Below are 12,064 nucleotides of genomic sequence, written 5' to 3'. Positions count from 1 at the left end.
CTGAGATTAAAGGTACCATTTTGGTACATAGTATTTTCTTCATAGTACTTATTTTTGTTTTTGTTTCCAAGGCAGGGTCTCACTGTTTGCCCAGGCTGACCTGGAACCAACTCACTCTGTAGTCCCAGGCTGGTCTTGAACTCACAGTGATCCTCCTACTTCTGCCTCCTTAGTGCTGGAATTAAAGTGTGTGCCACCATGCCCAGCTGTTGTTTTGTTTTTGGTTTTTCAAGGCGGGGTCTTACTCTAGCCTAGGCTCACTTGGAATTTACTATGTAGTCACAGGCTGCCCTCAGATTCACAGTGATTCGCCTACCTCAGCCTCCCAAGTGCTGGAATTAAAATTATGCCCAACTCTTTAGTAATTTTTTTTTATATTTATTAGAAACAGAGAGGGGAGAGAGAGAGAGTGTGTGTGTGTGTGTCTGTGAGAGAGAGAAAGAGTATGGGCATGCCAGGGCCCTCTAGCCACTGCAAACAAACTCCAGACACATGGGCAACCTTGTGCATCTGGGATCTAGAGAATCAGACCTTGGTCCTTAGGCTTTGCAGCCATGTGCCTTAACTGCTAAGCCATCTCTCCAGCCCTTATTTTTATTTTTTAAGGAGGAAGGATATATTTTGGTCACTGTTTCAAAAGTTTCAGTCTGGCCAGGTGTGGTGGCGCACGACTTTAATCCCAGCACTCGGGAGGCAGAGGTAGGAGGATCGCTGTGAGTTCAAGGCCACCCTGAGACTACATAGTGAATTCCAGGTCAGCCTCGGTTAGAGTGAGACCCTGCCTCAAAAATCAATCAATAAATAAAAAAGATTAGAAGCATGAGCCACCACACCAGCCTTTGACAGAGAAAGAGAAGGAGAGAGAAAGAATGGCGTGCCAGGGCCTCCAGCCACTGCAAAGGAATTCCAGATGTGTGCGCCCCCTTGTACATCTGTCTTACGTGGGTCCTGGGGAATTGAATCTGAGTCCTTTGGCTTTGTAAGCAAACGCCTTAACCGCTAAGCCATTCCTCCAGCCCTTTTTTAAAAATTATTTTTGTTTATTGTTAGACTCAATTTTATTTTAATTAATTTATTTATTTATTTTGGTTTTTTGAGGTAGGGTCTATAGCTCAGGCTGACCTGGAATTCACTATATAGTCTCAGGGTGGCCTTGAACTCATGGTTATCCTCCTATCTCTGCCTCCCAAGTGCTGGGATTAAAGGCATGTGCTTCCATGCCTGGCTGTTTTCTTTTTTAAAATATTTATGTGTATGGATGGATGTTTCTCTATCACCTCTGCAAACAAACTTCAGATGTATGTGCCACTTTCGTGTCTGGCGTTACGTGGATGCAGGGGAATTCAATTGAGGCCAGCAGGCTTTACAAACAAGTTCCTTTAAAACTGCTGAGCCATCTCCCCAACCCCTGCCCTGCCCTTCCCTCCCCTGCCCTTCCCTCCCCTGCCCTTCCCTCCCCTCCCCTCCTCTCCCCTCCCCTCCCCTCCCCTCCCCTCCCCTCCCCTCACCGGGGTCCTTAGGCTTCACAGGCAAGCGCTTAACCGCTAAGCCATCTCTCCAGCCCTATTTTTGTTTCTTGAGACAGCATCATACTATATAGCCCAGGTGGGAATGAAATTCACTGTGTACCCTAGACTGGCTTCAAACTCATGGTGATCCTCCTATCTCAGCCTCTCTAGTGCCCCAGTGCTAGGATGGCTGTTGTGAGCCATAATGCCTGCTGAGTTTCCTTTCTTTTTCTTTCTTTTTTTTTTTTTTTTTAATTTGTTTGTTTTTGTTTTTTGAGGTAGGGTCTCACTCTTGCTCAGGCTGACCTGGAATTCACTATGTAGTCTCAGGGTGGCCTTGAACTCACAGCTGTCCTCTATCTCTTCCTCCTCAGTGCTAGGATTAAAGGCGTGCACCACCATACCTGGTTGGGATTACTTTTTGAATGACTGAAATTATTTCCAGCATTGTTTTGGACATAGGAATGAAGGCTGGAGAGGTGGCTCAAGGAGTTAAAGGCAGTTGCTTGTAAAGCCTGAGCTACTGGGTTCTGTTCTCCAGTACCCACGTAAGTCAGATGCACATAGTGGTACGTGTATCAGAAATTTGTTTGCAGTGGCAAGAGGCCCTGGCGTAACCATTCTGTCTCTCAAATAAATAAATAATTATATAAATAATTTGTGCATCTGGCTTTATGTGGGACCTGGGGAATTGAACCTGGGTCCTTTGGCTTTGCAGGCAAATACCTTAACCGCTAAGCTATCTCTCCAGCCTATCATCAGGTTTTGCATACAAGTACCTTTAACTGCTGAGCCATCTCCCCAGTCCCCGTTAATTTTTTTGTAATATTTTATTTCTTATTATTTGAGAGAGAGAAAAAGGCAGAAAGAGAGACAGAGAAAATGGGCACACCAGGGCTTTCAGCCACTGCAAACGAACTCCAGATGCATGTGCCACCTTGTGCATCGGCTTATGTGGGTTCTGGGGAATTGAACCAAAGTCCCTTGGCTTTGTAGGCAAGTGCCTTAACCGCTAAACCATTTCTTCAGCCCCATTGTGGTTTTTTAATGCTGTTTGTGGTTTATGTTTTAGTGTAATTGAAGTTTTCCTCTCAAAATAGAAAATTACCATTTAAGTGTAACCACATGCAGGTATACCTTCTATAATTAGGATGTAAGCTCTGTGAAAGTGTTGATTGTAACTTACTTATCTTTGAATCTTCTTCATGCCTTCTCTGAAGTCAAACTGGGGGGGGGGATAAATTTCTCATGAATTATGTAATGGGAATCATCAGTTAATCTCTCTAAGCCTCACTTTTCTTTTTTAAAAAATATACTTATTTAGTTAGTTATTTAGAGACAGACAGAAAGAGGCAGAAAGAGAGAATAGCCACACTAGGCTCTCTAGCCTCTGCATACAAACTCCAAATGCATGTGCCACCTTTTGCATCTGGCTTACATGGGTACTAGGGAATTGAGCCTTGAACCAGGGTCCTTAGGCTTCACAGGCAAGTGGTCAATAGCTAAGCCATCTCTCTAGCTCCCCATCCCCCCCTCTATTTCCCTCCCCCTCTCCCCCTCTCTCTCTCTCTCTCTCTCTCTCTCTCTCTCTCTCTCCTTTCTTTCCCCCATAGTAGGGTCTCATTCTAGCCCAGGCTGACATGGCACTCATCCTGTAGTCCCAGGCTGTCCTTGAACTCACAGTGCCACCACGCCTGGCTCATGTGCATTTTCATTTTGCTAAACACTTTAAAGAATAATTACAATAGTGATAAACAATTTTATAATAAATAGTAATTTTATTAACATAAAAACTTTGCATTAGGGCTGGAGAGATGGTTCAGCAGTTAAGGGTCTTGCTTGCAAAACCTAAAAACCTGGTTTTGATTCCCTAGTAGCCATGTAAAGCTAAATGCACAGCGTAGCACATGCATCTGGAGTTCCTTTGCAGTGGCTGCAGGCCCTGGCACACCCATACACTCTGTCTCTGTATCTCCCTGCTTGCAAATAAATATTTTTTAAAAAATTTACATTAGGGCTGGAGAGATGGCGTAGCGGTTAAGCGCTTGCCTGTGAAGCCTAAGGACCCTGGTTCGAGGCTCTGTTCCCCAGGTCCCACGTTAGCCAGATGCACAAGGGGGCGCACGCGTCTGGAGTTCGTTTGCAGAGGCTGGAAGCCCTGGCGCGCCCATTCTCTCTCTCTCTCTCCCTCTATCTGTCTTTCTCTCTGTGTCTGTCTCTCTCAAATAAATAAATAAAAATTAAAAAAAAAAAAAAAGAATGTAACTGTTAAAAAAAAAAAAATTTACATTAGTCTGTTGTGGTGGTGCATGCCTTTAATTCCAGCCTGGGACTACATAGTGAATTCCAGGTTAGTCTGTTCTAGATGAGACCCCACCTCAGAAAAAAAAGGAGGCTGAGGTAGGAAGACTGCTTTGAATCCAAGGCCAGCCTGAGACTACATAGTGTATTCAGGTCAGCCTGGGATAGAGCAAGACTCTACCTCAGTAGAAAACAAAACAAAAATAAAAAGCACAAGATGGACATACAGGTATTTGCTGATCATGTCAGTGAGGGTTGTATTAAGTAGATACTGACTTTATTATTGACCTTTACTAATGAAGCTTTTTTTTTTTTTCTTCTTAATTTTAGGTGAAACAAATAGAGAAAAGAGATTCAGTTCTAACATCCAAAAATCAGATTGAAAGATTGACCCGTCCTGGTTCCTCTTACTTTAATTTGAACCCATTTGAGGTAAGCTGATTGTTGCCTTGGCTTCTGTGAAGGTAGGATCAATCTCTCTCTCTCTCTCTTCCTCTCTCCCTCTCTCCCTCCCCCTCCCTCTCCCTCTCCCTCTCTCTCTCTCTCTCTCTCCCCACTTCCCCTTCTACACACACACACACACACACACACACACACACATCGGTCGGCTTCATCCTCCCAAGTACTGGGATTCCATGTATGTAAGCCGCTATACCCAGTTTGCAGACAGATTTATATTCAAGCACACATCTAATTTCTGTCAGCTGGAAGTGAGAAAGTGAAATGAAGGAATTTGTGTAGTTAGCAGGTTGTCTTTGAACTTGGGTGGTTTCATTGTGAGTAGAGTTGGAGAGGCAGCATGTTAAAGAAAATGAGATAGGGGCTGAGGAGATTGCTCAGTGGGTGAAGTGTTTGCCATGCAGGCATGAGAACCGGAGTTTGGGATCCTCAGTATTGCTATTTTGGTTTTGCGAGGTAGGATCTCACTCTAGCCCAAGCTGACCTGTAATTCAGGGTGGCCTCATACAGCAATCCACCTACCTCTGCCTCCCAAGTGTTGGAATTAAAGGTATGTACCATCATACCCAGCTCAGCGAACTAATTTTTTTTTTTTTTCGAGGTAGGGTCTCACTCTGGTCCAGGCTGACCTGCAGTTAACTCTAGTCTCAGGGTGGCCTTGAACTCATGGCGATCCTCCTACCCTCCCGAGTGCTGGGATTAAAGGCGTGCACCACCATGCCCGGCTTTTTTTTTTTTTTTTTGGCTTTTTGATGTAGGGTTTCACTCCAGTCCAGGCTGACTTGGAATTCACTGTAGAGTCTCAGGGTGTCCTCGACTCACGGTGATCCTCCTACCTCTGCCTCCCAAGTGCTAAGATTAAAGGCATACATCCAAGTGCTAAGATTAAAGGCATACATAACCACGTCTGGCTCAAAGAATTAATTAAAAAAAATTTGTATTTTTATTTATTTATTACAGACGGCAGGGGGAGAGAGAATGGGGAACACCAGGGCCTACAGCCACTACAAACGTACTCCAGACACATGTGCCACCTTGTGCATCTGGTTTACATACGACTTGGAGAATTGAACCTGTGTCCTTAGGCTTTGCAGGCAAGCGCCTTAACCACTAAGCCATCTCTCTAGCCCAAAGAATTATAATTGTTATTTATTTTATTTTATTTGGTTTTTTGATGTAGTGTCTCACTGTGGCCCAGGCTGACCCGGAATTCACTGTATAGTCTCAGGGTGGCCTTGAACTCATGGCAAAACTATCTGCCAGCAGGATTTCTCAGTGGCTTGGAAGCCCAAGTATATGGAGTCTTCAGCAATAGTGTCTTACCATCTATTCCTGGTGGGAAACCAAGGGCCTCGGCAATGGCCTAAGGTCACTGCCATCTGAAAAGAGAAGCTTCTCTACCCAAAGTGAGAGTAGCATTAATATAAGGGTGTGAACATTAACAGAAGTGCTTACTGGGCAGTTTGATAAGCATAGTATATACATTTGGCCAGACAACAGCAGATGTTACACCCCTAGGGCTCATGACTACCCCTGTTTTAAGTTTTCAGTATCAGGGATGTTCTCTTCCCATGGAGTGGGCCTCCAGTCCAATTAGAGAGCAGTTGGTTTCCTCCATAACAGTTGTGCCACTGTTATCCCTGTTGGCTCATTTGGTCTGGCTGATCAATTATAAGGCTTGCAGTGTCCACTGATGAGTATCTTCACTGGTGATTTCTCTTTCTCCCATTGAACTGCATGCACAATGGCTTCTTCCAGCTTTCTGTCAGCTGGTCTACATGGAGGAGGTTATCAGCTCAGATTCAGCAAGATTTCTAAGTGGCCTTGCAGCCTAAGTATGTGGAGTCTTCAGCAATAGGGTCTTACCATCTATTCCTGGTGGGAAACCAAGGGCCTTGACAATGGCCTGTAATGTTTTGGGGGCGTCAGGGACCTCCCTGGCCAACAGCTCACTGGAAGGTATCCTATTCCTGGCACTGAAAATTTTCTAGCAACAATCTATGGCTCCTGAGTGTTCCGTTGTCCAAAAAATTAGGTTTCCATATGATTTATTTATATCCTTTTAGATTTTGATTAGCCCTCCCTCCACCGTTCCTTTTACTCAGTCTCTTCCCGTGACCTCACTTGGGCCTTTCACCCCCATTAATCTATTCTTCTACTTACATATATACAATACCATCCTATTGAATACTCCCCTCCTTTCCTTTTTCTTCCCTTTATATCTCTTTTCTAGCTTACTGGCCTCAAAAAATTAATTTTTGACTTAAAGGAGTGTGGAGCACTAATGAACTTAGGATCCTTGCTTTAAAGTATTTTTTTAAATTTTTTTAATTAATTAATTTATTTATTTGAGAGCGACAGACACAGAGAGAAAGACAGATAGAGGGAGAGAGAGAGAATGGGCGCGCCAGGGCTTCTAGCCTCTGCAAATGAACTCCAGACGCGTGCGCCCCCTTGTGCATCTGGCTAACGTGGGACCTGGGGAACCGAGCTTCGAACCAGGGTCCTTAGGGTTCACAGGCAAGCGCTTAACCGCTAAGCCATCTCTCCAGCCTTTTTAAAAAAAATTTTATTAGCATTTTCCATGATTATAAAAAAATGTCCGATGGTAATTCCCTTCCTCCCCCCCCATACTTTCCCCTTTGAAATTCCATTCTCCATCATATTACCTCCCCATCACAATCATTGTACTTACATATATACAATATCAACCTATTAAGTACCCTCCTCCCTTCCTTTCTCTTTTTAATTATTCTTTATTAACATCTCCCATGGTTATAAACAATATCCCATGGTAATGCCTTCCCTCCCCCCATGCTTTTAAAGTATTTGTAAAGCCAGGCATGAGCCCTATGATCCAAGCACTTGGAAGGCCGAGGCAGGATTGCTATAGGATTGAGGTTTGCTGGGTCTATATAGCAAAGTCCAGGATAGCCAGAACTACACAGTGAAACCCTCTCTCAATACAAAAACAAATTTGTTAAAACTTTTGCTGGCTGGGGATGTAGCTCAGTGGTAGAGTACTTGTTTAGTGTGCTCCAGGCCCTGGCTTCAGTTCCCAGAACAGCAAAAAACAAGCATAAACCCTTTTTTGTTGTTGTTGTTTTTGTTTTTGTTTTTTTTGCAAAGTCCCCAAGGGCGGAGTGAGGTTTATTGTAAAAACATATGGATGAGGCTGGGCTGGGTGGGGAAGGCTCTAAGAGACCGATTCAGAGGCTTCGGAGCTGTCTTTGATGTCTGTGCTCTCTGTGGTCTCGCTGACCTCACTGAGATCCTTGCTGTCCCCACCACTATCTTCAGCAGCCGAGGTCTTCTCCTCGCGACAGGCCTCTGCTGAGCTCAGAAGTGGGTTGCCTTTGCTCTCTGCGAGCTTGCCCTTCTCCTTCAGCTCCAGGTGCTGTCTCAGCTGCCGCCGGGAGCCCAGGGGGAAGTGGGTGGAAAGAGACAGGGCCTAAGTCTCCAGAGACAAGACAAGGGGAGCCAGGCTCTGTGGCTAGCTCATCAGCCATCTGGGCGAGGTCACGCTTCATGGCGTAGGCATCCTCCCCATCTGCATAGTATTTGGGCTTCACCTCGCTGATCTCTTTCAGACATGCAAGGAGACATATTTGGCATTAAAGTTCTCTATCATGGCTCGAGAGGCTTGGTTCATCAGCTTCTGAGCTAGGCCAAGGTGCCGGTGGGAACACTTTACAGCCAGTGAGGTGATGTGTCCATGGGGCACGTCATCTGGGTCTTCTTCCATTTTGGCCAGGACATAGCCCACAATCTTCCCATTCTCGTCCTCAGCAATATAAGAGAGCTGCGGCCAGGAGAGGCCGTGGTAGAAGTAGTACTTCATCTGTAGTTCTCCGGGAGGCACAGGAGGTTGCAGTGCTGCATGTTCATCAGGTCCTCGGGCCTCGCCTTGCGGATGTTCATGACGGTGGCTGGGATCCCGGATCCCACTGGGCCCGGATCATGCGCACAGTCTGCGGCCGCCAGCCCCCGAAGCGACGCAAGCCTTTTTTTGTTTTGTTTTGTTTTGTTTTTCAAGGTAGGATCTCACTGTAGCTCATACTGACCTAGAATTCACTATGTAGTCTCAGGGTAGCCATGAACTCACTGTGATCCTCTTTCAACTCTACCTCTGGAGTGCTGGGATTAAAGGTGTGTGCCACTATGCCTGGCTCATAAACCCTTTTATTTATTGTTTGTTTTGTTTTATTTTTTAAGGTAGGGTCTCTCCCTGGCCCAGGTTGACCTGGAATTCACTATGTAGTTTCAGGCTGGCCTCAGGCTCATAGCCATCCATCTGCTTCTGCCTCCCCAGTGCTGGGATTGAAGTCATGTGCTACCAGGCTCAGCATAAAAAACTTTTTTGTTGCACAAAAATAAATACCAAGTACTTACACTCAGTAACAACAAACCAAGATGAAGATATTTTATTTATTAGAGAGAGAGAGAGAGAGAGAGAGTGAGTGAGAGTGTGTGTGTGTGTGTTTGTGTGTGTGTGTGTGTGTGTGTGTGTAAAATTGCCATGCCAGGGCCTCTTGCCACTGTAGACAAATTTCAGGTGCGTTCACCACTTTGTGCATCTGGCTTTACATGGGTACTGGGGACTTGAACCTGGACTGGCAGGCCTTGTATGCAAGTGCTTTTAACCACTGAGCAATCTCCGTAGCCCTCTGTTGCAGTTTTTTGTTTTTTGTTTTTTTTTGGACGGGGGTTGTTTAAGGTAGGGTCTTGGTATAGTTCAGACTGACCTGGAATTCACTCTATATTCCCAGGGTGGCCTTGAACTCATGGCGATCTTCCTACCTCAGCCTCCTGAGCTCTGGGATTAAAGGTGTGCACCACTGCGCCCTGCTTTTTTTTTTGTGTGTGTGTGCATGTGTAATGTGCTGTGTATGATGTATGCCCTTGAGTTGCCCCATATGCTTGTCTGCAAGGTTGCTCACTGACTGTGGCTAGAGTAGAATGTCGGGTATTCTGCTTCATCACTCTTCAACTTGGTCTTGTTTTGAGCTGGTAATTCCTTTTTTTTTTTTTTTTTTAAACGGATTCTGAAGCTTGCAGGTCCCGAAGGTTCTTGAATCTCTTCTTCCATGGGGTACTGGTTTTATAGGCATGTGTGGCCATGCCAAACTGTATTATGCAGGAACTAGAGAACTGAACTATCATCTGAGCCATTTCTCCAACCCTGTTTTTTTTTTTTTCTTATTTATTTGAGAGCGACAGACACAGAGAGAAAGACAGATAGAGGGAGAGAGAGAGAATGGGCGCGCCAGGGCTTCCAGCCTCTGCAAACAAACTCCAGACGTGTGCGCCCCCTTGTGCATCTGGCTAACATGGGACCTGGGGAACCGAGCCTCGAACCGGGGTCCTTAGGCTTCACAGGCAATCGCTTAATCGCCAAGCCATCTCTCCAGCCCCCTGGTTTGTTTTTTGAGGCAGGGTCTCACTCTAGCCCTGGCTGACCTAGAACTCACAGAGATACAAAGATCCTTCTACTTTAGCCTCCTGAGTTTTGGGGTTATAGGTATGAACCACAATGCCTGGCTCCTTTTTTGGGGAGGGGCAGTGTCTACTATATGGCTTGGGTCATCCTAGGGTTTGTCCTGCCTCATCTTCCTGAATGCTGTTATTATAGGTGAGTACCACCACTTTTTTTTTTTTTTCCCTAGGTAGGGTCTCATTGTAACCCAGGCTGCCCTGGAACTAACTCTGTAGTTCCAGGCTGCCCTTGAACTTATAGCAGTCCTCCTACCTCTTCCTCCTGAGTGCTGGGATTAAAGGTTACCATGCCTGACTCTTCAGAGTGTATTTTTTTGTTTGTTTGTTTTTGTTTTTCAAGGTATGGTCTCACTCTAGTCCTGGCTGCCCTGGAATTCACTATGTAAACTCAGGGTGGCCTCGAACTCATGGCGATCTGCTTCCCGAGTGCTGGGATTAAAGGTGTGCACCACAGCACTGGTGGAGTTCTTTTTTTTTAATATTTGTGTTTACTAGAGAGAGAGACAATATGGGTGTGCCAGGGTCTCTTGCTGTTGCAAACTCCAGACACATGCACCGCTTGTGTTTCTTTTTTTTCTAAATTAATTAATTTATTTCCAAACAGAGGAGAGAGGCAGGGAAAGAGAAAGAACGGGTGCACAAAAGCCTCTTAAGTAAACAAACTCCAGATGCATGCGCACCTTGTTCATCGGCTTTACATGGGTACTGGGGAATCAAACCTAGACTTGTAGGCTTTGCAAGCACATGCCACTCTGAGCCATCTCTCCACCTCTGTTGTAGTTAGCTCCACGTTTCTGGGACAAACTTACAGACAGACACAATTTATGGAAGGGATTTATTTCAGCTTACAAAATCCAGCGAAAACCCATTAATGGCAAAAGAAGCTGTTTACTTCCATACCTTGAAGTAGAGAGAAACAGGTGCAGCAAGCAAACACCAACAAGCAGCAAGCACGAACTCCTAGCTCAGGCTTCTCTCTCCATACCTTTGGGCTAGAATTCAGATCCACTGTCAGTGACATGCCTCTACCAGCAGAAGAATTTGCCTGCTAGGGGTTAAAAATATAAACTGATTTTTTTTTTTTTTAAAGGTTTTTTGAGGTAGGATCTCTAGTCCAAGCTGACCTGGAACTCACTATGTGGTCTCAGGGTGGCCTCAAATTCACTGTGATCCATCTACCTCTGCCTCCTGATTGCTGGGATTAAAGTTGTGTGCCACCAGGCCCAGTTGTAAACTGAATTTAAAAAAAAAAATATTCATTTGTAAACAGAGAAAGATAAAGTGGGTATACCAGGGCTTCTAGCCATTATAAATGATCACAAGCTACATGTTCTGTTCTGTGTATTTGGGTACTGGGGAATTGAACTCACATTGTTTTAACTGCTGAGCCATTTCTCTAGACCTGTAAATTAAATTTTAATAAAATATTTGAGTCTGTGGGGCCATATATTTACATTAAAACATTCAAGCTATCTATGGCCCTTGTTTTGTTATTTAAGGCAGGGTCTCACTCTAGCCTAGGCTAGCCTGGAACTCACAGCAGTCCTAACTCAGCTGCTGGGACTAAAAGCAGATACCACCACACCATGTGTAATAAAGAGCCAGAAATCATTGGTTATTTCAAATCAAAGAATTAATTGGCTGGTGTGTTGTCTTCCATCTTTCCAATAAATTGAAGTGGAGAAATTCCAGTGCTATTAGTGTTAGTTTTGGTGTTGACTCCAGTTAATACTTCTAAGTTTGCCCTATAAATACCCTCTTTTTACTTTTTTTTTTTTATTGCTGAATATCAAACCCAGGGGCTTGTGTGGGCGTGTACATGTTGGCAAGCACTTTATCACCATGCATGCTATGTCAGACCTTTTTTCCCCTTGAGTCAGGCACTCACTATCACAGGCTGGTTGGCCTTGAACTGTCAGCACTCCTTCTTTAGTCTTTTCAGTGCTGGAATTATAGGCTTGAACCACCATGTTCTGACTGTTTGTTTATTGAGACAGGGTTCCACTTTGTGCTCTTTTTTTTACAAAATTAAATTTTAATTTTGATTTTTATTTACTTATGAGAAAGAGACAGAGAGACAGAATGGGGGTACCAGGCCTTCCAGCCACTGCCAATGAACTCCAGATGCATGTGCCACCTTGTGCATCTGCCTTATGTGGGTCCTGGGAATCAAACCTGGGTCCTTTGGCTTTGCAAACAAGTGCCTTAACTCTTAAGCCATCTCTCCAGCCCCCACTGTCTTCTCTTGAACTGGCCTTGAATTCATGGCAATTCTTCCTCATCTTTTCAGGTGTTAGAAT

General features: G+C 44.7%; 1 protein-coding gene and 1 pseudogene across 1 annotated transcript in view; one reads left to right on the top strand and one right to left on the bottom strand.

The window, feature by feature from the left end:
- Window positions 1-12,064, top strand: part of Dnajc8 (DnaJ heat shock protein family (Hsp40) member C8) — a 41,420-nt gene that overhangs the window by 1,915 nt on the left and 27,441 nt on the right. Inside the window, exon 2 of the mRNA XM_045150823.1 lies at window positions 4,140-4,241. Within this exon, the coding sequence (XP_045006758.1) occupies window positions 4,140-4,241 (102 nt within the window). The remainder of the gene's footprint in view (window positions 1-4,139; window positions 4,242-12,064) is intronic.
- Window positions 7,465-8,206, bottom strand: LOC123460853 (annotated as a pseudogene).

Source organism: Jaculus jaculus, chromosome 5 (genome assembly GCF_020740685.1).
Source record: "Jaculus jaculus isolate mJacJac1 chromosome 5, mJacJac1.mat.Y.cur, whole genome shotgun sequence".
NCBI lineage: Eukaryota > Metazoa > Chordata > Mammalia > Rodentia > Dipodidae > Jaculus > Jaculus jaculus.
The sequence above is the reverse complement of the archived record's forward strand: the minus strand, read 5'-3'. Positions and strand labels throughout refer to the sequence as shown.